This window comes from Cydia pomonella, chromosome 13 (assembly GCF_033807575.1).
Source record: "Cydia pomonella isolate Wapato2018A chromosome 13, ilCydPomo1, whole genome shotgun sequence".
In the NCBI taxonomy this organism is placed as follows: domain Eukaryota; kingdom Metazoa; phylum Arthropoda; class Insecta; order Lepidoptera; family Tortricidae; genus Cydia; species Cydia pomonella.
In genome coordinates, this window is record NC_084715.1 from 2,200,293 (window position 1) to 2,226,993 (window position 26,701).

The 26,701-nt window shown below is 38.1% G+C and overlaps 2 protein-coding genes and 1 pseudogene across 6 annotated transcripts in view; 2 read left to right on the forward strand and 1 right to left on the reverse strand.

Annotated features, from left to right (window-relative positions):
- LOC133523979 (uncharacterized) overlaps positions 1-1,741 on the forward strand; it is a 44,660-nt gene extending 42,919 nt beyond the window's left edge. For 2 of the 3 annotated variants that reach the window (XM_061859729.1, XM_061859727.1), the window contains exons 7-9: positions 363-422; positions 998-1,090; positions 1,594-1,741. In XM_061859729.1, coding sequence (XP_061715713.1) covers positions 363-422; positions 998-1,090; positions 1,594-1,683 — 243 coding nt within the window. In that variant the 3' untranslated portion in view covers positions 1,684-1,741. The remainder of the gene's footprint in view (positions 1-362; positions 423-997; positions 1,091-1,593) is intronic. The other variant, XM_061859728.1, reaches the window with a different exon arrangement.
- Positions 1,742-2,081: 340 nt separating this feature from the next.
- LOC133523977 (malate dehydrogenase, mitochondrial-like) lies at positions 2,082-17,597 on the reverse strand. Of its 3 annotated transcripts, none has more exons than XM_061859724.1 (9): positions 17,462-17,597; positions 14,678-14,841; positions 14,262-14,369; positions 12,940-13,110; positions 12,108-12,200; positions 10,165-10,383; positions 8,515-8,640; positions 6,130-6,276; positions 2,082-5,758 (listed from the first exon to the last, which is right to left on the reverse strand). In XM_061859724.1, exons 2-9 carry the CDS (start codon positions 14,753-14,755, stop codon positions 5,546-5,548), a joined length of 1,155 nt encoding a protein of 384 aa, XP_061715708.1. In that variant the 5' UTR covers positions 14,756-14,841; positions 17,462-17,597; the 3' UTR covers positions 2,082-5,545. The 3 variants fall into 3 exon arrangements, with proteins under 3 accessions (XP_061715708.1, XP_061715709.1, XP_061715707.1); XM_061859725.1 differs by having other exon boundaries at positions 17,390-17,529; XM_061859723.1 differs by lacking the exon at positions 17,462-17,597 and adding an exon at positions 15,589-16,021.
- Positions 16,018-24,435, forward strand: LOC133523981 (gustatory receptor 68a-like; annotated as a pseudogene).
- The last annotated feature ends 2,266 nt before the right edge of the window (positions 24,436-26,701 follow it).

Consider the following 26,701-nt stretch of genomic DNA (forward strand, 5'->3'; position numbering starts at 1 on the left):
GCACCACATCAAGTCGAAATACTATCCAACAAATAGATAAGAAACAACACTTGTTAGCGCTGAGGCAACACCGCTAGTTTTGTCTACAACCAATTGATGGAGATACGGCTCCAATCTGCCAACATAGACGACAGAACGGCGGCCAACCAGAGAGCGCGATGCCAGCGCCGGAGTTTCGCACATGCGACACATCGACGTGCAACGCGACCCGAGCATCGACCTCTTGCATTTTAACCACTGAACTGAACGCGCGTGTCCTAGACAAAGAACCTATCAGTTGTAACTTGTAATACACCATTTAAACAATGGTACTATTTTAATATATTGATTTATTTAAATAACGCGCTAACACACTTTTTCAGAGATCTCAGACACCTTTTAACAGCACAGCTAAAACAGGAATCCATATCGAAATATCTAAGGTAATCGCCATTCCGTACCTATTATAGCATCCTTATGTTATTTATCATCATTGCATGTATAGGAGTTTCTTTTTTGTGACAAATGGTCAAAAATATGGCCAGAAATATAATTCGTCAAAAAAATGCGTTGGTAACGTGGAATGCTTCTTATTCTATCTTCGACTTATTGCCTTGGATAAAATGCTTGTTGTATAGTCGCCATCGGATATATCGGAGCGGCCGAGGTGCTCAAAAATATCTGAACACGCAGTAACGCCTTAGCCGCACTAATATACCTAATGGCGTGGCGACTGTATGTAATTATATTGTATTTTATGTAATCTACTACATATTTCTATGCATTTTTAAGTCACAAAAATTCATAACTCGCAATAAAAACCTACGTAGTCGCACTGCGCTCTATACTATACCGGTAGCTTATCATTTGCTTAAAAAATATTTGTGTGTAAGCTTATTTAACACGTTCACTGTCCCAATCTAAATTGTTAACCTTACGACATTGTAATAGAGGCTTGCTGTGACCCATGTACGGGGCACGGACATTGAACGTGTTAATATAATTTATTTTGTTTTAGAACGGATCTTTAATAGGATCTAAAAGCCAATTTACTATTTCTGAAATGGAGGACATAGAATGCGAAAAGATTCCGACAGCAAAATCCGCTGAGGTACCTACTTTTCACCTTTAAGTCAGCAGCTTTTTGCCTTTTAAATACTTGCAGAAATATATACATTAAGCGCTTTATAGAGCCAAAATAATCAACATCTAAATGATAATGACTTACTTATTTGACAGAAAATAATGTGTTAAAATCAATGTTATTTCTGAAGACTATCAAAAATAAATGTACTACCTACCCAAACTTAATACGGAAATTGTGAAATTCACATGTCAGACGCCAACTTATAGTGGTGCCGACCCTTTAAAAACTAATTTTTTTATGAATCCCATACTATAGTTCCTCTAGAAACCTCCCCCCCCCCTCACTCCACAGCCGGAGCGTTCGTGGGAGGAAAAATTCATCTGAACTTTTTCTTAAATTCCACCACATGACGATGAACGCCCTGCCAACGGCGAATGGTGCGGTAATAGAAAACGGTCGTTAACATCATGTCAAATAACTCTAGTTTTCTTTGTTTTTTCTTCAATAACTTTTTGATTTTGTTATAGCAATTTTCAACAACACCGCATTGCTTGAGCGTGATACGAGAGAAACTTGATACAATACGCGACAAAATAATACATTATTTCAACAAGTGAAATTCTCATATATTTTTATACATTTACAAAAACATTATAAACCTTTTATTTTTCTAAACAGTGACTTTCATTTAACAATCAACAATAATACTTCAATTTGGTTTATCTTCAGTTCTATTGATTTTTATCTTAGGTGTTACAACCAGCAGGCAAGTTGTTAGAGAATAATAATCCAAATATTCAGCAAAATCTTGAGGCTCTCACCTCATGCCACGCGCTTCGCTGCTTATCGTTTAGTTAGGTATAGTCAAATAGTATATAAGGTATAAGTACTAGTGCTCAACGCTGCACTAGTCACCGACATGGACACTTAGAAATATAGGTTAAATTTGAACAACGAAGATTTTTCTGTGCCCATGTCGAGTACTGGTGCAGCGTCGAGCACTAGTACTTCTACCTTAATTGATTATTATAAAGAAGGTAAAGTCGAAGAAAAAAACGTGCTTCCCTTGTTTCATATTCGAAACGGATAGCGCTGTACTGCGCCAGGCGACACCAAAGTTGGCGGGGGGGGAGATCGAACCCTTTTAATTGTTGTGTCGGATCGGTTGCCTGCTTGTAGGTATCCAAGATTGATTAACTGTATAAAGAAGCGCCGGACGAACTGGTAATCAGTGGACCCCTTAAGAGAGAAGTATAGGGAGCGTGCATGAACTGTAGGAGGCAGCACAGAAGCCGTCAGAATTTTGGTGCGAGGCATAAATGTGATGTTTATTGTTCCGATGTAGCCCACAAGATGGCAGCACTTACTATGCACAACAAAACACGTGACGTGTACATGTACATGTTTATGGTTCCGATTCAGGGCACAAGATGGCAGACCCTCCAACGCGCACGGTCCATATACCCAGTGACCGTCCATACAAAAAGAGAAAACTGTTTTCCACTTCTAAATATTTTACATTCTCCATGATTTTTTAGAATGTTATTGACACAATGAAAAACTAGGTTTATAGGTTTTCCTTTTTATCACAATTTGCAAAACAAATAAATCCCAAAAAGCGAAACCTATAAACCTAAAACATATTATGCTGAAGCGATCGACATCAAAATCAAAGTGATATGTTAAGATTTAGTTAGTGGAAACCATTTCCTCCCGAAATGGAATTTCATAGAAACATTACCGTTATTTCGTCAGATTCAAAATGCTATAGGGAGCGTGCTAGAACTATAGGAGGCAGCACAGGAGCCGTCAGATTTTTGGCGCGAGGCGTAAATGTGATGTTTATTGTTCCGATGTAGCCCACAAGATGGCACAACCTACTATGCACAAGAAAACACTTGACGTGTAAATGTGCCTGTTTATGGTTCGGATTCAGACCACAAGATGGCAGACCCTCCAACGCGCACGGTCCCTATTAAGTTGTGGAATGTCTACAACAATTTCGTTCTTCAAATTTGACAGCTATAATTATATTTGTCGCTGTATGGCTCCATGGATTATGCCAAAGAGATACAATAATGTAAAGATGAAATGGGCCAGGGGGCCTACCGCGAAAACGGAAATTCGCAAATTGCGGGGATCTTTCTCTTTTACACTCACTAAGACGTAATTAGAGTGCCAGAGAAAAATACCCACAATTGACGAACTTCAATTTTCGCGGTTATAGCCCAGATGACCGAACGATGAAATGCACTTATGGAACTTCCAGTAGGAGTAGCCGAGAAACCGCTATTATTGTTTGTCCTTGTCACAACCTCACATTTTTTTATTCCCCACCGTAAATATAGGGGAAGGTGGGGAGGGTCGATCCCTAGGGGACACTTGGTAATCTTCATTTCAAGTTTAACCAGACGTCATACAGTTTTTTACGCTAGCAACACTCATTAATTCGTTCCTAACTTCACGTTCTGTCATGGCGCCGTTTGGAACAAGTCAGTGGTTTGCAAGTGGCGGATTATGAAAAATTTGCTGCGTGCTGTATTTAATTTTCGGTAAGTTTTAACTGGATTTATTAAGTAAAATGTGATAGAAATGCTGTTAGTGAGTATGATAATTCTATTTGTTGTTTATTGAAGTGTTAATTAACTTTGATTTCATTGAAATACGCGAACGTAAGTTTCGATCACGCCATGTTTTATAATCTGAGTATGTATGGGGAGACTTCGACTTTTTCTTTGGGGGAGACATGATCCCGGGATCATGTCACCCCTAAAGGGCTCAAGTCTACTTAGTAATGAACAAAACGTTTCATAATGCTGTAATTTTTTATTGTTTTAGGATGCTTCGATTCATGCGTCGAAAATACACGACCAGAGAAGGTTAAAAACAAAGAATACTGATAGATAAGGAAAGATTAAAAAATGCTGTATCAGAAGTATTAGCTGGTATTACCATTGAAGTGTTTAAGGCCAAATAGTAACTTATTTTTGATGAAGACTGATTAATATAATATAGCTAAGTATTAGCTATTGTTGTTGATTATTACTTAGATGTTTAATTTCGCAAATTAGGCATTTCTAGACTGTTAAAACTTTTGAGATTATAGTTAGCTTGTTACTTGAGTCTCCAAATGTGGTAATGATAAATAAGAGCAATTTACAGTAATCATTATGATTGTTTGGAAGTTTGTTTATAAACAATTAAACTTTTTTTAATTATTATTATACAGACAAGTGTACTTGTTAGAAGAAATTTTATGTTTGCTACTTCTTTTTGATTTTTTGATGGCGCAATAGTTATTTACGATACAAGTGCGAAAAATAGGAAATTTTACACGAGTTACGAATTACCTATTCGCACATGTATCCTACAACGTTTTACAGTACATATGACCCTTTAAATTTTCGACATAGTTACATAATGTGCTAATTTACGCACTATGGGGGAAAAGTAGCACCATATGTACTGTAAAATTGATTACCAGTTTGGTGTTCTTTTTTCGAAAATATAACTAGTTTCTTCTTAAAAATTGAAAGATACGGATCATTATGTGTTTGATTTCTTAATAGATTAAATTCCTGTTGATCAACTCAATAAATTAACGTGAAATCAACCCTCAAAGTATGGCATTGTCACTTAAAATCTATTTACCATGTGTCCCCAAGCATAGGAGACTTGATCCCTTTCGCATCAAGACATCTTATTGGCGGAAATATAACTACTAAGTATGGAAGATACAGTATATATATGTTCGTTGTGTGTTTACCTAATTCTAGATGCATTGCTAGTTCCGATTTGGGTTATATAATCTGTGAGAATCTGGTATGGGGAGACACGGTAAAAATCTGTTTACCATGTGTCCCCAGAACCTGGGAGACTTGATCCCCCAGGATCAAGGCTCCCAACCAGGGGTAAACATGTCTCCCTTATACAGGGGACACATGGTAAAAGTCTACATTATGGCATTTCTTTAAATAATGGTCTAAATTGTTGCACAATTCTGTTCTAATTCAAAGTATTCATAAATAGATAAATTCTGAATCGTATGGTCTATAAAGCTTTTCAATACTGCTAATAGTTTAAAAAATTTAGTCTAAAATCAAAATGGGTGATCAACCCTCCCCAGTTTCCCCTAGCCTATTTTATGCTGGGTAACAAATAACCCGACCAAATTACTTAAGTTGTTTCGGTGTGTTACAGTGTTTTTAATTTTGTCGCATTGCGTATGTTCTGTCCCTCACGGGCGCACGCGTATAGCGATCCATAGGATCCTACCATCTATGCATTATGCGGTAACTTTGGTTGTCAAAAGTTGACTTTTGACAATTCAGTGACTACAAAATATATGGATCAGCGTGCAGCTCCATCTATCTCTTTTTACTGTCAAACTAGGGGTCACGTTTTTTTCTTAGACTATCTCTCTATTATAATCAATAACTTTTTGCTTATATGTACAGCAGAAGCTTCATTGAGACAAGTCTACACGTTTCGTCCACAACACGGGTCCCTGTGCCTCTCTAAGTAATCCTGTACATAGCGCACGCTCCGAGGGACCTTGCAAGTACTGCAAGCGCAGCTCTTCAGTGACGCGAGATGCTTGAAGCTGAGCGCCCGCGCCTGGTCGTAGTCTTGCGGACGAGGCCGCCAGCACAGGTCGTAGGGCCCGTCGATGCAGGTCATTTTGCGGCAAATCTGGAAACATTTAGGAATACAAATTAATTTAATGTAATATGCACTGCCCGTTTGATAGGCCAATGGAATGGACATTTGCTTAAAGTTCGTAAGACCTGGGGCCTATTGCATAATAAAATTCTAGCTATTAGTGAAATTTACATACAAAGACAGTAATAGTATTAGCTTGTACTTTATAGTTCACTAACACCTGGAGTACACCTGGCTTACACCTGGATTACTCCTGGAACGCTAACCGATACTAGATAATTGTCACGACAGGCGTCCGGACAGACACAAGTTCAATTCACAAGTGGCACGCAGGGCTGATTCAGCCCCAGAAGCACGAACACTTCTAACTACAATTGAAGTACATCTGGAAGGTTACTTACAGACGCTAGATAATCATCACGGCAAGCGTCCGGACAGTCACAAGTCCAATTCACAGGTGGTACGCAGGGCCGGTACGGCGGCTGGTAGCACGTGCACGGATGCACGCAGCACTCCGGCGTGCAGCAGGAATTACAAATCGAATACACCTGGAAGCCATCATCAACTGCATTCGCTTATAAGAATTATAAGCAAAGTAAGGGTTCAGTCAGCGTCAAATACTTCGTAGCAGTCAAAGTAGCCAAATAGTTCGGTACACCATATATTTAGTATGGTGTACCGAACTATTTGGCCACTTTGACTGCTACGAAGTATTTGACGCTGACTGTTCATAGTTCTATATCAGGTTTTCATGGTTCTGTATTACGCAAGGATAACTCGATATAGTTTGTGTCATCAACGATGACGCGCAGATTTATCAAATCTAACCTTTAGTAATATGACAATAAGTAAGAGACAAGACACGAGTCTTCGTGAATGACACGATCTTATACCGTGTATAATTTGCACCGACTGCGACGTGACAGAGTGTGAGAGTAAACGTAATAAGTCACTTTAAAAATAGCATGATTTAATAAACGATTGTTTTTAATATGTAGAAAATAACGAGTGTTACTGCAATGTTGTGCCGCCAGAGTGCAGCACTATAACCATAGAGTAACTTATATATACTATGCCTTGAACAGTTTTTTGAGAAGTCGCTCGAATATGCAAGATTGATAAAGAGGCAGATTACGAAATTTCGACGTGCAAGACTAAGAAAATATATAAGAAGTTATACACCGTGGGCCTAGCGTCAATTCGTTGGTTATCGCATCTCGGGAATCCACGAGAACGTCAGCTGCCCCTCCGTTGGTGGGTTGAGGAACGGTTGCCACCCAAATATGTAAAAAAAATGCACCCCGATTTGAAACTTTTTAGCTGCTGACAGTCTTCCCACTGCGATAAAGCCAGATCAATACAATACAATACAATACAAATACTCTTTATTGCACACCTCAATACAGAAACAATACAAATAATACAGCACATTAGGAGTGTTAGGGTCGGCAACGCGTATGTAACTCCTTTGGAGTTGCAGGCGTACATAGGCTAACAACAAAAACAAAAAACAAAAAACATATTTTTACAAGCAAACCCTTGAGTGATCACTAGTATATAGAACTAGCATCGATAGTTGAGTTTATCGATACAGGAACTCCCTACTTGTCAAACAGTTTTGCCCCACGGATTCCTATGCCTGCTAATGACAATAAATAAAATAATCTTACACTGGTTCCAGGTCTTCGCACCAACTGCTACATCGACGCCAGCTTGGCTGTGCGCAGCCCATATACCCTCACCTGGAACCAGTGTAGGATGTTTCAGTTTATTTGGAATTTAGGTTTCGCGCACACGCTGAACAGAGGCGTGTGTTAAACAATAGGTAGCATATTTGCCAGAAAATAGAAGGAGCCAGAAGTGGCTTCTAGAAATTTCCGATTTAGGTTATGAGATCGCAGACGCTCCGAGAAGAATGAATGCGTGAAAGATAGGGAGCAGTATCTGCTGGCTTATTGACGTGAAGGGTTATTGTCAAGTTTAAGTTATAGATTTAGGCCACAAGGCGACAGAACATTCCACGAACACAGTTCCTATATCATCTTATACCGGGCGAGCGTACCCAAATGAGTCTATTCTAGACTCGAGTCTAGTCTATTATGTCATTAGTTTTGGTTCCCGTGTTTTTTTTTTGCCGATTCCTCAGTTTTGGTCCTGAAGTCAATGATGGTTACGTGTTATTACTTGATGGTTCCTACTTCGGCCTACTCGTACTACTCACATGATAAAGATATGGAATTCTACTGTGAGAATCAAATATGGGCACCTAATCGTTGATTTAATTCTATCTAACAGTCAGTATCTACCAGTGGCGGATCGTTCACAGAACTCGATTCCCACCGGCTTGTCTAATATCAGCCCATTGAGTACTTTAACGATCGGTTAATGGAGAACAGGGAAGCAAATTTAGCTACGGGTTCCCTACGAATATTTGTGACGCGCCGCCTCTGGTATCTACCAATACTATGAAAGCAAAACATATATAAAATACGTATATCTGATTTAGGTATGTATTTGGCAATATATATTTTAACTAGCTTCTGCCGATCTGCGATAGCACTTCGTCTGCGTACAATGATAAAAACCGTCCTTCCCCGGGACTCAGACTATTTCCATTCCAAATTTCATCGAAATAGGTTGAACAGTTTAATCATGAAGAGGTATAACAGACATACAACTGACAACTGATGAGGAACTGAGGTACAACTGACAGACAGATAGGCAGACAAATTTACTTTCACATAAGTATTGATTGAAACTCCTTTCAAAAGGTTAAAAAAAATTACCAGCCAAATGGCGCGTGCTATTTCATTACGAATATAGGGGAGGCAGTGTAGCAGGAGACAGTGTTCGAATTTGGACAGCTCCGGAACACCAAAGTTTTTCGTCACGCCTGACGCTGCCAACAGCACCTGAAAAGAATAATGTTACTGATAGTATATTATGGTAGAATTTGGATCAAAAATTGCTGACATCTCTTAATTCTCTCGGTGAAATTTATCGGAAAATGGTAACAGTTTTTATTTAGTAGTATTTTGTTGCGATACATTCTACACAAAAACCGCTCATAGTAAAAGTTCTAAATAATGACGTCTAGCGTAAGATTTAAAAAAAATAAGTGTTCGAGACATCTCACCCTGCAGTGAAGTCAATGTCCGTGACGGATGACCCGATTCAAACTTTAATATACGCTAAATATTAGGTATTTGACATATCTTTAAGTCCTGATTAAATAAATGTATTCTCTTTCTTTCTTTCTAATAGGGTTGTTTCCATCTACAAATCTTAGGGCAGAATTGTATCCCAATAAATTCTTTTGGATTATAAGAACATGTTAAACTACTTTTAGGGGACCTGTAATGATCATATTTTTGTAAATATTGAATTTAAAATATCTTTTGGCACACGTCACGTGACCAAACTCGAAACGTCATTGAAGATTCTGATGACGTCATAACTCTCGGATTGACACTGTTGACAGTTAGGCGATAAACAACAAATGATAAATGTCAGTTGACAGTTCGTATCTTCTACGTGTGTATGTAGTTGTGTCCAACCGTAAACTGTGACGTCACACAATTTTCAAAGAGCGTTTTGGGCGCGAAAGCATCTGTCAAAATATATTTTGTCAATTTAACATATTTAAAGCCGTTTTTAGTATAAAAGTTGAATTTTAGGGCAACTTTTAGTTAATATAGAACGTAATACAAGCGTTTCAAAAAATTGGAAACAACCCTTTTGGGCCGGGAGTGATTGTAACAGTTTGACAATACGAGTCTGTGACTCCACGAATCGATTTTAGAGAAAACACTAGGTTTTTAGTTTTTAGGAAGGTGCAAAAACTGAGAGCATTTGTTACATGCCAATCAACACATTGAGTGATACGGCTTGCGATGTACTAAGGTCTGTTTTTTTTATTCCGTAGACTAAAATGACGTTTCATATGTAAGACATGACATTTCTGAGTAACACATGAAATGTCATTTTAGTCTAGGGAATAAAAAAACAGAATATACAGTACCTATTATTGCTACTTTTGCACTGCATATCACATTCATGCAAGTAGTTAGCGACTCTTTTACCATCAGCTGCATTAATGCTTTATAATAAAGGTACTTAAGCGGTGGTGGCCGAGTGGATATGACGTCCGACTTCAATCCGGAGGTCGCGGGTTCAAATCCTGGCTCGTACCAATGAGTTTTTCGGAACTTATGTACGAAATATCATTTGATATTTACCACTAGCTTTTCGGTGAAGGAAAACATCGTGAGGAAACCTGTATACATCTGCGAAGAAATTCAAAGGTGTATGTGAAGTCCCCAATCCGCATTGGGCTAGCGTGGGGACTATAGCCCGAGCCCTCTCGCACATGAGAGGAGGCCTGTGCCCAGCAGTGGGACGTGTATAGGCTGAAAAAAAAAAATTAAGGTACTTACTTCACTAGCAAAAAACTGACAGCACGGCGCACAAGTATTCAGACTATCGACGTAAGCGCACTGCACCACCCCTCCCTGCCCCTGCAGCCCGCGCGCCACGTTGATGGTGGTGCGCGCGACGGCGTAGGCCCCGGCGAGGCAGGCGGACTCCTTGCAGCAGCCTTTGGCAGCGCAGACGGCTTCGCCTCCGCTCATTATGCAGGCGGTTAAACATTCAACCTGGAACATAATGTTGATAAGATTTAAGATCCACACCGAAGTCCAACAAGGACGTTCAAAATCATCGTGATTTTTGCGCACAGGGCCAAGAAATGTATAGAATAGAATAGAATAGAATAATTTTTATTCGTAGACACAAACAAGACACATTAAATTACATGATATAACAAAAATAAAGGAAGTATAAAGTGCCGCGAAATGGCCTCATCTCAGCACGTTGCTGGTGGCTTCCAGCGCTGATCTTCCGATGAGACCATCAAGTGAAAAAAATCACGAAAGGTAACAGACAAGAAGGAAAAAGACATAAAATAATATAGAGTGAACAAATTGAAAAATAGATAAAAGATAACGACTAAATTAAGTAAAGATTATTTTTATATCAAGCATCGTAAACATAACACTGTATCGGTCCGGTCCAACCATACCTTGGCTGAACATTACAGCTGCATACGCAGCAAGCGCCAACGGTAGCTACACGAACTAAAAGGCAATGACAGACCAGACCAATATCGAGCGTCCATTTTATCAACTTACAAGATTTTTATATTATGAAAACAGCATCAGAGGAAGACGAATGTATAAGTGCTAAGCGTTCAAGTAAGGTTTATATCGGCTGGCTTATGATTGAATGAATGAAATAAATGAAAGTCTTTATTTCAGGCAACTAGTGGCCCTTATACTCGTAAATACCTTAAGAGTAACATACACATTATAACAATATATTTTAAAAGTAAATACGCAACTCCACAGTGTCAGGGAGCCGGCCGCGGAACCGCCGAAACTTGACACCCTTCGGCCATAACTCCTCCTTATGGTCATAATTTTGACATATGAGAGACTTTTTGAATATTTCGTTCAAAAGGCTAATTAATAAAGTTTAATGCACTCGCTAATTACTTCGTGATTTGTCAGACGATGTTTTGTATTGTATTTGACGACCACTTTAGCCTAGAGGGTAGTGACCCTGCCTACGAAGTGATGGTCCCGGGTTCAAATCCTGGTAAGGGCATTTATTCGTGTGATGAGCATTCACAACGCATCTGATTAAAGTAAGCCGAAGACGGGGAAGTCCCGTCCCGTGTCCCATGCCCGCTAGTTTCGAATATATTTATAATAGTGCATGACGTGATTTAAGCAAAAAAATCCTAAAAATTTACACCGGGACGTATGTGATACTGAAAGTAAAAAAATAACGTAATTACGGATTTCAACATTTAAATAACGTAATTATGAGAAGCTTAAAAATCGTCCGTAATTCCGTTATTACGTAATTACGGAATGGAAGCCCTAATGAGCATGGATATTTGTTCCTGAGTCATGGGTGTTTTCTATGTATTTAAGTATTTATAAATATTTATATATTATATATATCGTTGTCTAAGTACCCTCAACACAAGCCTTATTGAGCTTGCTGTGGGACTTAGTCAATTTGTGTCCTATAATATTTATTTATTTATTTAAATACACATCTTATAAAAATTGCTAAAGATTTGGTGTGCTTAACTTGAAAAGCATTACGGTACCTAAAATAACTTGAAACCTCACACCTACTAACAATTCTATGCCACCCTGATATGACAGAAAGTATTTTTTCTCATATTACACCGCATCACGATACGGAATCACAAAATTTAAAAAAAATGAAAAAATAATTACGTTAAATTTCGTTATCAAGCTCTGCTGTGTATAGAATTTTGCTCATCTTAGAAAATGTTCCAGGTTACCTGTTCTTCAGTGAGCAAGCAAGGATGCACGGCAGACGAGAGAATCGGCACCATCGTCTGTGGGGTGGCTCCTCCAATAACGGGGACGCGCACCTAAACATGTATTAAAAGATTTTATGATACAGGAGACAAACGAGCAGACGGATCACCTGATGGTAAGCGATTACCACCGCCCATGGACACCTGCAACACCAGAGAGTTGTAAGTGCATTGCCGGCATTTAAGATGGGAGTACGCTCTTAATTCCTTGAATACCTCAAGAATGCATGCCATTATCTACACTGTTAACTGTCCATCGGTGAACCTTATTACAAAGGGCATAAGGTCCACCGAAAGACAGTTAAGGGTGTTCCTGTTTATACATGAACGTATAATGGAGTTCAATAGAAAAGACAAATAATGATAAAGAACCAGAGCAATTTAAACGTCATAATCATAATTATTTAAGGTAGAGGTTAGGAATATAATCTCCATGTACCAAAAAGTGTCCGTCAAAAACCTTAATAATTAAAGAATACTTAAAAAAATCATAGACAGCGCACTTCACTCGGTCAATAACGCCAAGGTTCTTAGTCAAATGCTAACAAAATCTGTCATATTTGTTTACATTATTTATCTTTTCTATTAAACTATGATGTAGTGTAACTCCACTTTAGCTGCATGTCCGTTACACGTACAAGAAGGACCGAAATCTGATTGCTTAAATTAATATTGTATATAGTACGTGTCATCCACGATGACGCGCTAATTTGTCAAATCTAACCTTTAATAACATGATATTAAGAGTGAAAGTACTCGTCTTCGTGAATGATTCGATCTATATTTTACTCACCGTCTCGGGTGGCACACGCAGAAAATCCGCCATCACCGTATTAGCGCGCACGCAGTTCAGCTCAACACAGCCGAGAAGCTTGCGCGGGTCGTAACACCCCCGCAGCCGCTGGATCTCCGCCACGATCGGGACCATACTCTCTACCGGCTCTGTTGCTACTATTGTGAATGCCTGGAAAACGTCATTATTATCACCTCCATCATATTCATGACCTTCTTCTTCCTTCTTCTTCCTCCTGCCCTTATCCCACGTTATGTGGGGTCGGCACAACATGTTCTTCTCTTCCATTCTCCTCTATCTTTCGTCACCTCAGCACTCACTCCTTTCTTTCTCATATCCTCTTTCACACAATCCGTCCATATTCATGACCATAATAATTATTAGCCTATTTCCAAATCATCCATCATAACCTATAGTATAACTTTTGACATCATCATCATCATCAATAATATCATAATCATCGGCATCTTCCTCACTACTGTCATCACCACAAACAACCAACCAACCATCATTATGAGTAATATCATCGACATAATTATCACCACCATCATTATTATTAGCTTTACACAGCCGAGAAGCTTACGCGTATCGTAACAGCCCCACAGCGGCTGGATTTCAGCCAAGATTGGCACCATACTCTCTACCCCGTTGCTACTATTGTGAACACCTGGAAATGCATCATAGTTATAATATTTCTTCTCATAATAATTAGCTCTATCCCCAAAACAATCATCATCACTATTATCATCATGATCATTAACAACACCACAACCATCATTCATATATCAATATCACCATCTACATCATCACAACTATTATCAACACAACCAGCACCATCATTTCTTATTTTCATTATCATTATCCGCTCCATCCAGCCGAGCATTTGCCGCTGTATGTACGAGCAATACGTAAAGCTTATTTATTGCAAATACATCAGATGAATAATCAGTTATTAAAGCATTTCTATTTAAAACACGCATTTTAGATCGTGGTATTTTCAAATATTTTCCACACAGAAACACAAGCTCTTGCGATCCTAATACTCGTACGAAAGAAAGTGTCCCTTAAAGTTCATACATGTCCGTTTTGTTACGTTCATGTAAGGTTGTATTTAAAACGCAACCAAATGAACCAAATATGGGACATTCTTTCTCGGTAAGGATAGAAAGAGGCAATTCTGAGTATAAATAATATGAAAATTCCCAATTTTAACACAAAAGTTTGGAATACAACTTTAAACAGAAATGCCCAATAGCTTTGCTGAAAATAGTGTGAGCGTATTCAATTGGTATAAATCTGTTGTTGTTCATATAGCAGCTTACTGTTGGACATGCGTTGCAAATTTGAATAGCGATGTCAGAGACGGCGGGGGCGTTGTTCTCGAAGGAGTCGCACTGGTTCCGTACCACAATCACCACAATCTTGGAGTCCTGTAAAATGTAATAAGTAATCCTTAATGTTAAAGAAAAATATAAGATAAAATATTCAACAATTTATCGTTTTAGCCACAGAACGCACGCTTTGAACGTGCACACTCGTCGCTGATGCCAATCCGTCTGCCATAACGCTAATCAAATATATGGCCGCCGGCATCAGCGTCTAGCATGCACGCTGGAACCGTGCTTTTAAGACCTTTGGGTTACCGAGATTTTTCACTATCCCCGTCAACTGCAGCAACGAGTGGAGCATTTTTTGTGGAGGTTTTCCTTAACGTATTAGGTGTATTTACGGTACCTACCATCAACGCATCGCACAGCATATGACGTCCAGAATAAGAGGACACTTTGCACTTAGTGTCGACGTGGCTCAGCTCCATGCCACAGCCACAGGTGGCGCATTGGTCGTACAGCGCTATCTCGTCCAGTAGTGGGCATTGTTTTAGAAGTAGGGCAAGCGGCTGGCCTGGAAGGCACCAATTGGATTACATTTTCTAGTAATATTTTACAACATGGACATAAACCATATTAGCTTAGTAAATCCTCGCGAAATTGTAATAAAAAAAAAAATCTGCAAGTAGGCCTCGGGGCTCTTTTGTAAAAGGACAAACTCATTTAAAGCTTTTATAGATAGAAAAGACTGTTCCAAATCATAAGCATGAAAATTGCCCTAGGTCTAACGAGGTTAAAGTTACCCTGAGAGTTACTCTAAATGCCTATGAATTAACTTGTCTTCGTTTAAGAATATGTCGTTAACTTGAGCCTCCGTGTGAATGATAAATTAAAGCATGCAAACCTTATCCTATGGTATCGTTTTTTAGGTAATAAGTATGGTTTATTTTCATAAATCTTCGTGAATAAAATCGAGTATTTCAGTCACACAAAAACGGCACCAATACCAGACCGCTTAACATGACTTACATTGTCGTGCGCTACCAGCGTGTCTTCATACTTGAAGTCGATAATGACATGCTGGGGTCAGAACTAAAGTAGTCTTCGAGAGTATACATAACATACCAGTATACCGTAATTCAGTAAAGGATTCGTATATAAGGTGCAAGCACAGACTGCTAGATTTGGTCAAAGGCGCCTAGTCTTTTAAAGATAACATACACCAGAGAATTTGGAACAGATACCTCCGTGGCCAGGTGGCTGAGGTCAGGACGTTAGCCGCCTTAGCATCGATTCCCGCCTCGGCCACCGGTGGACTTACCAGTGCAACCGGCCGCCCCGCAAATAGTAACTTTCATTCCAGCAGGACAAGTGCTGTACCGGGGACACCCGGAATGGTTAAAGCCTTTAACCCAGTCTGCCTTCGCATTGTTGACTTGCCTGATACCTCGACATAACACTCTTAAAACACACAAAACCATTATTCGTACTTGGAATTTTAAATGTTTTTTTGCATGATTTATATTTTACTACCGAAAATTTAACATTAATTTGACATTTTTGAAGTTTCGACAGTTCTTCTTTCTTTTGAGAGTAATATCGAAACTTTTTGCTTACTTACTTAATTCAGGGTTTGGTTGAATTATACCCGTACCGTAAGTTTGTCAGTTCGTGCGTGTCAATAATTCGTATGGCAAATGTTAATATTTTTGATGATTTAGAATTAAAATACGGCTAGAACGTAGTGAACGAGTTTTTATTTACCAATAATAGTCTACTTTTCAAGTTGTGTTGTGTGTTTACTGTTTAGTGAACGTGTTTGAATATATTCTGGACATCGTCTGCATTGCTTCGACGTGTAAGTAAAAATTAACAAGGGCAGATAGAAGATTGGCGACGATATACATACGTATATAGATAAACACCAATGACCCAGGAACAAATACCTGTGTCCGTCACACAAATAAATGCTCTTACCGGGGTTCGAACACGGGACCATCGGCTTCATAGGCACTAGGCCAGACCGGTCGTCATTTGACAGAGAGGAATCATCCAATAGTAATGGTTGGAATACACTGGATTACAATACATTTAACATGTCTACCCAATATTTAACTAGTTCTGGTCTCGCATGCCTATCCAACCCGGCCAGCCAACGTAAAGCTGAGTAGTAGTAGTAGTACTTAATTTAACAGCTATCCAATTTTCCCCCCAATAGCACAAAGACTGTTTGTTTGTTAATTTGTGCACACGAATAAATGTTTCCAATTATCCAACTTGGACTACATTTGGGAAGATGTTAATAGCCACGTAAACTGAAGACGCGGTCTCGATTCCCGTCTCGGCCACCGGTGGACTTGGTCTTTTCTTTAGTGTATAATATCTATTACAGTTTATAATTTCAATGGTCTGCAAAAATTAACTACCGAATTTTGCGGTTTTCATTGAAGGATTTGCGATACACCAGTGATATCAAAACTTTATATGTTGACGCGTTTACCAAATGATTAGTTATGCATTCGGGAGGGTATTTAAACTTATCTGTGTTTTAAAGTCACTATAATGTATTTGATAAAATATAATTCGTATAATTAAATGCTATAACTAAAGCCGTAAAAATTACACGGAGATACCAATCTATATTACAAATTGATCACGCACACATGAGCACTCAGTAAATATTTCAGTAGGCGATAAAACCTATGGGGTTTTTCCTTCGTTACGACGCAGTTACAGCTGCTAATAACACTAAATTTTAATGCTTTCAAGTTAAGGTTGATTTTTGATTGCATTATACCATTAGCAGTCAGCATTTTTTTCTACTATAGTACCATCGTCCTCACTGTAAATCGACAATTCGTGAACTTTATTGTCAACACATAAGCTCTATCTATAGACAGTTAATTCTGTTGCTGTTAGTTATTCACGCTGCAACTATCATCAAAAATATCGAAACCATTAATCTTAAAACAGTAAGGCAGTACATTAGTTCATTGAATGTAATGCAACAGAGTTAACCATGTCATATTTCAAAAAATATACAAGTACTAAAAGCGGGAAAATTAATATTTGGAGTGCATTTAAGCCCTTATATATTATATTAACTCTGTTTGGGTTATTACCGTACTCGCTTAAGTTTCCAAAGGGCGCTGGAGGCGCTGTAATTATCCAAAAGTCTATATACTTCAACTCACTTTGTTCGGTCTCAATGATTTTAATTCTTTACACCTTTTTCGTTCTTCACACGCAGCAAGTGTTCGCTTCAACCGAAAGCAACACGATGACTGAAGTTCTAACAACCAAGTTTAACTACATGTTGGAAATGCTCGCGTTCATATTATTTGCTACGATCAGTTATTTTAGCGCTTATAAAAATAGATTCACTTATGTGAAAATATTTAATGTTATAGTTTCATCGAGTAACAAGTTTGTTGATCACAAAGTTACCCGTCAATTGCAAGTGCAGATTAAGATAATCACTTTATGTCTGTTTTTATTATTATTGATACAAATTACAATTAATTTCACAAGATTTGACACTGTAAGGAAGATGATGTTGGTGACTTCAAGCTTTATTTTACCACACATGATACAATTTACTGTGATCAGTTTCTACTACGTCTTAGTTTTGATGGTTGTTGGAGTACTGAAGAACATTAACGAACAAATGAAAAGTATATATTGCAGCAATAGGGTTAATGCTCAATTTATAAAAGTGGAAAAAATAATTACTTTGAATCAGATAGAAGTTGTTTATGTGCATATGTTGGAGATGAAACGAGAGATAAATAGAGCATTTCAAGCATCTATTTTGGCGACTGCGATCCAATGTTTCCATTCATAGTGAGTGAATCGCACATTCTGTACCACGGGCTGGTTGTAGAACATACCCTGACGACTCATGACGTGTGTAACTGCTCGATTTGGATTGTATATCAGTTGATAAAGATTTATATTATATCATGTTCTGGGAGCATGTTGAAAGAGCAAGTAAGTGTCATTTTTGACGAAGTTTCTTAGGAAATTAATTAATTAAAAGACAAAATAATTGCTGTATTTTTTTGCAAATTAAATATTTTGTACAGGCAGCTTCAATAGTAGCGGATGTAACAACGCGCCAAAAGTATCTGACATCCCGGATAACTTTTCCAAAAGTAGATAAATTTCTAAAATTCACATTTAAAACTATATCTTTTACGGTATTAGTTGTTCTATATTAAAGACATCACTTTTTGTTAAGCCGTTACAGAATGGTATAGATACTTATGATTATGAAGTGTTATTTGATCCGCTACTTTTGATGCTGACTGTACTGTAGAGTCAGACCAAGATAAGTTGACAGCCATTTTGATAGCCCAGACGGTGCAAGTGTCAAGTAAACGTCATAATTTGATATAAATTTGACGTTTAAAATAACCCGTACACCGTCTGGGCTATCAACATCGCTGCAAACTTATCTTGGTTTGGCTCTACCTGTGTTCCACACAAGACCAGGTATTTATTTGCATCTTGTGTGTTTTAAGTGTCTGGTTACTACGAAACCCTGATAAAAACGACCCTATTACTCTCTTTTCACAAATAACAGCATAAAGATTATATTAGAGTAATTAAAAGTTACTCTAATACTGTGAGTAGACCTCCCCAACGCCCATGGCTCCGTCATTTTGATAAATTTCCAAAAAATCAATCGACAAAAAAATCTATACAAATATCGAACCTGCTAACCAATTTCACGAGAATCGGTAGAGAAATGCGAAGGAGAACATCCGGGCATACGAAAGAATTTTCACCCAAGTTGAAACGAAGATCTACGCTTTCGCTCAGTCAAAAAAGGTTTTGTCTGTAACTTATTCCTCTAACACCCCCTTATCCCTAGAGAATGCCTGGCTTAACGAGTGGCAATCCAATCAAACTTCAACACCGAGTGAGGAATGTCGAGATCCGACGTCGCACCAAGGTGCAAGACGTCGGAGACGTCATTACCAAATTAAAATGGAGCTGGGTGGGACATGTTGCCAGGCAGAGTGATGGCAGGTGGGCCAAAAAGTTAACGGAATGGTGGCCGCTTTCAGATGAAACGAGTGCCTGGCGTCCGTTGGCTCGTTGGGTGGACGACATTCGGAAGATTGCGGATGAGATTGGCACTTCTGAATGAGATTGGCTCAGGACCGGGATAAATGGCGTACTGGAAGAGAGGCCTATGCTCAGCAGTGGGCTGATATGATGATGGTGATGAATCCAATAAGGCGCCAACCGACTTCTTCGAACTAAGCCCCCGTATCAGAACTGGCGTGGGCAACTCCGCATACCACAGGAATAAATGGGGATCGTATGAATCGGCGGCATGCGGATGTGGAAAACCGAAACAAATAATCCGTCACATGGCGCTAGAATGCCCCAACACCAAATACGGTGGCAACATTGAAGAGGTCAAGACCTTGACTAGGAAAAACGTGGACTTTATAGAATTCTAGTTTTAAATGTTACTTTTATAATGCAGTGAAATGTAAAGTTATGCTTTTACTCTTACAGGTATCAAAAATTGGACGTAGCTTACATAATATACTTCCTGGCAAAGATGACGCTAGACTGTATCTGGAGGTGCAGCATTTCTCTTCGATGATATTGTACCAAAATGCGGAGATGACTGTTTATGATTTCTTCCCGCTGGATGCTACCTTCACTTTTAATGTAAGTACCATTGTACATTTGCTTGTACCTCATTCGACACTTTTGCATGGGTGTGAGGGGTCTCGTCCACATTTCTGCTACGGAGACTGTCTCATCGTCGTTTTTGGGACGATTGATCGTTAGATGTAGACCAGTTTTATTGCTACCACAGCTAAAAGTAGTGCAGCTGCAGCGAAATCTCATTGAAGTGCAGATCCTGACGGGGTGCGGCGCCGCAGAAGTCGTGTTCATCCCGCGCATCCCCCTCATCCTGAGCAATTTCCCGTTCCACTTCAAGCGCCTACAGTTCTCCGTGAGCGTCTGCTTCGCCATGAACATCAACAAGTCGCAGAGGCAGACGCTGCGCGCCGCTGGCGTGGACCTGCGCACGGGCTGCTTCTCGCACGGGCAGCTCCACGTGGCGTGCTCGCGCGTTACCAGCTGCACGGAACTATTCGTGCTGATGCCCGCCGGGGAGACTCGCAATGTGGTGTACAAATAAATATTGTAAAATGTCAAGCCAGCAGTTATGCAAGCCCGCGACCCCTAGCCTGGTGATACCGTTTGAGCGGGGCCAGGTTTCAGGGCCGTAGTGAAGGCGATCGGCAGCTTAGGCTGGACTTCATTGTATACAGTGTAAAGTACACTTTGTTATACTACGTTGGTAGAAAACACGCATACGGCGCGCCTGATGGTTATGCTTATGTACGCCTGCAACTCCGCGGAGGAGTTACATGCGCGTTGTCGACCTTAACACTCCTCACCCTTGTTGAGCTCTGGCAACCTTACTCAACGGCAGGAACACAACACTATCACACTTATTGATAATTACGGCCCGATTCGAACTTCAAAATACGTCAAACATTTGCTAAAGATACAATAATTAGGTATGGATTAGATATGTCAATGTCAAAAGTGACGATTCTTCAAACAAAAACGTCACTTTTGACAGTGACACATTTTTATAAGTATCTTAAAGTTCGAACCAGGCCGTTAATCATTAATCTCTTTAAAAATCTTTACAAAAGTGAAGCAAAAATATATATCTAAAAATCTAAATCGTGAAGGCTTACCGACTTGTCGAAAGAAAGTCCACACTTACACCAACATATCTTACAACAATCTTAATAAATTCTGACAATCTATATATCCCACAATCCATATCAAAAGTGACCATATGGAGGTCACCGCTTACGTCGCGTAGTACCGCTTTAGTATTGGCGCGCCGCTAAGAATGTCGTAAGCGCCGACCGCCATAAGGTCCCTTTAGATATGGATTGTCACATATAATTTTTTTTTTTTTTTTTAATTTATTTAGAACACAAACAGTCACATATACAAATGAATTTGAAGTACAATGTAGAGTACTTAACATACTTAAGAATCATAGACCTGGAGGTTCATTATTAAGTACATAATGTTAACATACATACTAACAGCATAAAGAATACATACTAACAGCATAAAGAATACATACTAACAGCATAAAGAAAATGAAATCATGAGCCATACTTAAAATCTATTTACTAGTCTTCAGAGGAGAAAAAAAAAATACAATAAGTAGTAATACAGTAAGCAGGTTTGACATTACTGTCTGTTTCATTAATATGTTGTATTTTTTTAAATAATAATAATGAAAGAAAGATACTTTAAATTATAGGTAGAAATTGTGACAAAATGGCATAATATAATAAGTGTTGGTATTCGTTATGACTCCCAGGAGTACTTAACAAGTTTGTACTTTAAATAAATGTACTGTAAGTACTTTATTCATGTTGCCGCCAAAGGAGCAAAGCTCATTTCCACTTCTTAGATGCATGGCATACCAAGAATAAGCAGGCATCTCGGTCGCTTCTTCCCAGAACGTCCAAAAGTTGGAATAGGTTACCTCCTGAGGTATTTTCTTTGCAATACGACAAGGGGTTCTTCGAGTAGCGAGTATGGGTTCCGAACAGTCCCCGGAAAATTCAAAAAACTTAAATTCGCTGTATTTTTTAAATATGGTATCTGGAGCGACATAAACTAATTACAGGAATAGATTATTGGGACCGTGCGAAGTGCGTGGTGGGGATAAGTAAAGCGATCCCAGCGCATAAGGTGGTAAAAATTTGAACTAACTGCGGATAGCGTCTTTAACATTTCGTACAATTATATGGCTCGAAATGAAACTTTGATTTACGATTACTCCTGAAATATTCATTTAAATTGTATGGTGTAAGGGACCATTGTAATCTGTATGAAATGCTTAATATAACTAACGTATTCATTTTGATAATTGTTAATAATGTATCCATGTAAATAGCTTTGCAAATGCCACATATTACGTGATCTTTTTCTAGAAGTTAAGAATGGATATAGTAAGATATCCTTAAAAGATAGACATTTCACATCGCGGACTTTTTTGTAGACCTATGAATGAGAAACAACCCCACCATACATTGTGTTGTTATAGCTCAAACGGATTAGGCAGCGTTTTCGATTAAAGCTCCTAGCCAGCGTGATTTTTTCCGACAACATCGTTGTATTTCAAACAATTTACACAAAACCTTAACAAGTTATATACTTAAGCCTTCCTCAAGAATCACTCTATTGATAGATGAAAGTCGTATGAAAATCCGTTCAGTAGTTTTTAGTTTTGGAGTAGTTTTATAAGATGTAGTGAATTGACGTTTTCCCCTAGAATTGCGGACACTAGGTTGCGTGACAGTCGTGCACGCTCCCAATACCTTAGCCTATTGTAGGTAACAAAGTTCCAGAACAATCTAGCTAGTCGTTTTAAAATGAGAGCGTTTGTATGGAGAATCGAGCTTGCTGGGGACCCTTTAAGATCGGCAACGCTTAAGAGGCTCCTCTGATGTTACTTATGTCCATAGACGACGGTGACGGCTCCCTTAACTGTACTGATGCCCGTTTACTTTTTCAGGTAGTTTCAGCAGCTGTTATGTACATAGTGATGCTTGTACAATTTGATGCAACGAAGAAGTCTTAATTCAAATGATAAGAATCGATGTTTTAAGATGGCTGCGAATATTCAAGATATATAGTTTATGGACATTTTAAACTTGTACTTTAAAGCGTGACTTAAGTAGTGTTTAAGTCTCGATTAACTGTCACTTTTCTGACAAATTGTATGGGATTTGGGACGATTGCTAACCAGCCGTTAATGGTACATAGTTAAGACGAAACACCCTTATATTCAGCTCTATCGGTCAAACCATATTGGAGTGACAGAGATAATCAGACCAATTCGAATGTGATATTCAGGGTCGCCATGAAGTGTACGGCGTAAGGGGTGTATAATAACAACTCACAAGTCGGGTAAATACTGAATGTTTTATTGGGTAAATGTTTGCCTTATAAATAATAGTACATTTCGATGCTAGTGCGGAAAGTATTCACGAGTACCGAACGACGTTTTTTAATACAGTTGCGAGAAAATAAGAAAAACAATAAGTACTTTTTTATGCATGTTTCATTTCTGCAGACAGAAACAATTGTACATATAAAATATTATACTATTATTACCTAAGTATCGTTATTTACGATTATTTGTGTATCGTATATTTAAATTGTATGAAAACAATATCGAATGTTTCCTTTGGAAACTTAAAACATTCTTGCAGTAAAAAACGCCTCTGCTTTGACAGGCGTTTCGGCAGCTATTCCGTTCCAATCAGACAACTTATTAAGAACGGTTTTTCAATATTCAATATTAAAAAAATAAACGTGTTATAATGATGAAGAGGTAAGTAATAAAATATGAAATATGCTTATATTTACTATTTTTACATTAACAGTAGGTTTCTATGTTGATTACGATTTTAAAAGGAAACTAACATTAACACTCATCAATAAGTAGTCATGAATTGGAACAAGTGGAAAAGTAAAAAGCACTAGTTCGCGAAATACAACTTTCCGCACGCTAAACAGCTACGTAAAGTAGCACTTTTTGAGCAACTGTATTAAAAAACCATTATTTGTTTATGTGCAATACACGGAAGTAATCTAAAAACAAAGAATCGCTATTAAATATTATATTTATGCATGATTCATTAGAATGTCTTTTATTTGTGATTATTGGACCGTGAAAGATAATTAAGCGTAAATGATGCGTTGAAAAGAATTATTATTATGTTTGTCAACTGATCAGCTGTTATCAGGTGTGTGGACCTCACTACATAATGTTGATTATGATTGATGTCATTCAGTTATCGTGCATTTCGCTCGTACTTGTTCGTACATGTATAGGCGCGGGCGAGACGCACGATGACTAAATAACATGATTTAAATATAATCCTGATGTCAGTGTACGTTCAAATTGGCCTGGAAGACACAAAAATACAACAGTTGTTGTAATTTCGTAGACAGCTATATTCTTACTACGATTTTGATACTGATATACGGCCTGATTCTAATTTTAATATACGTCAAAAATTAGATCTAGATTCGATATGGATCGCATCTGTCAGTGTCAAAAGTGACGTTTCTAAAACGTCGCTTTTTGAAACTCTGTCTGTCTATCTGGCCGTCAGTCTGTCTGTCTGTCCGTCTGTTAGGGTAGACCGGGGACAATAGAAACACGTCATGATTGAAACAAGTCAAATTTCTCGAAAACTATAATACCTACGCGTCTGACGTAACACTCGGAACACGCGGTCGGCTATGTTTGAATCCTTGGCCAGTAGCGCTCGAGCGCCGATGCGAGACGGGAGTGTCCACGAGCCAAACCAGTTTTTCGCGGTAAAAAGTAAGTATTTGTGCTCTCGTATATTTTCTTATAACTTCTTTTACTCTTGTATTTTGACTAATCAAATTATTTTGGTGTTATAGTTAGGAATAAACGAATGTTTTTAATGGTCGTTGATCAGCGTTCGAGTCTTTTTTATACATAATATTTGACCTTGAAGTGAAAAACGTGGTGTGGGGACGATAGAAACAACTTGCTTGTGGACGATTGAAACGTTTCAATCGTCCTCGTGTTTTAATCGTCCCCAAAAGTAACCGACTTCAAAATATAAGGTTCTGTATTCGATGCACATGTTTATTCTATTAATGTTGACATTTATTTGAAGATATACGAAGATACACGAAGTTTTTTTTTAATCTGCAGTTTTTTTATTCGAGATAATGTAAACATTTGTTTTTAACCGACTTCATTAAAAAGGAGGTTCTCAGTTTGACCCGTATATTTGTATGTATGTTTGTCCACGATTATCTCGCGTTCATCTTAACCGATTTTGATGCGGTTTTCAGAAAAGTTTTTGTCATATTCTGGAGAAATTTTTTGTGTATAGACCAAATGATTATTAACAGGTTTAAAAAAAGAAGGATCTCTGTTTGACCCGTATGTTTGTAGGTATACAATTTAGTGAAAAAAAAATTTAGTGATTGTGACGATAAAAGCAAAAGATTAAATTTTTTAACTAAAAAAAAGAATGAAACTTAGATAAAATCAAAAATAAATGAACGGGTTCATGTAGATACAGATTACATTTGAATCACCTTTTAAAGTCGGTGACAAACCTTACGTAATTTTTTTTTATCCAACAAGCACCGCGATCTAAATTAAACTAAAATATTGCAAATAATGCTAATTAAAAATATAATACTATACTACTACATCCTATTTCTGTACAATACATTTATTTAACTGTTTTTTTTAGATGCCCCGAAAACGGAAGCATGTTACGGAGAGAACCTCAAAAAGCATGTTTGCCTATCAACAGGCTACATACATTTTAGCAACAACCGACTGCTGCCAACCGGCTGATTAAACAGGTCGGCCACTGCTAAAATTTATATCAGAGAGAGTTAAGGATTTTTTTTTGATAGGCATATCGCCATGTTTTTGTTTACGTAATAAAACAATTTATACTGATTATTTTATTGCGTCTATTATTTCATTTTACATCCCGATGTCTGCAACACTCGTTGTCACAGAGTGTGTGGGAATGGTTATGATTGAAACATTGTTATAGTTGAAACAAGCACTTTTGTATGAAACATAATTATGCTTGTTTTCTGCGATTCTATATCGTTATATCTTATAATTGCATTGAAACTACTTTGGTTAAGGTAAATTTCAAAGGTAGCAGCGACAAAGACAACTAAAAGTCGTATTTTCTTTTTTTTTTCTCAAGTTTTTTAGTCGAGATGTTCAGATGCTCATAAATTGAGAAATTTTTATGTTATGCTTGCGGACTTTTGATGAGCTCATTGTATGCCGAGGTAGTGATGAAAAAAATTAAAACAGATATAAGTACTTTCATTGTGCCGAAGATATTTGAGTGTTTCAATTGACCTCACATAGTGTTTCAATTGACACTCATGTGAGGTCAATTGAACCATACTGCCCCATTCTCTTTATTACATTATTGTCAAAAAACTATGGATTATAGACCATCCAAATACATTTTATTTAGGAACCAGATAACTAACCTTGAAATATTTTGAGCGTAGATCTTTCTACTCATCAAAATATAACGATCACAGGCGGTTAAAGGCAAATTGTTTCAATTGTCCCCGGTCTACCCTAGTCCACGGCTTAGCTACGTGATCGTTAGTGCTAGAAAGCTGAAATTTGGCACGAATCAGTTATGCCGACAAAATAAATTAAAACTAGAATAATGATTCATTTTTACGCTGGCTCCCCTACATGAAAAGTGGGGATGATTTTTTTTCGCTTCAACCCTATAGGGTGTCGTAGGATAGATATTTCAAAACAAATTTTGAGAACCATTTTTAGATATTCGGAAATAATCGCT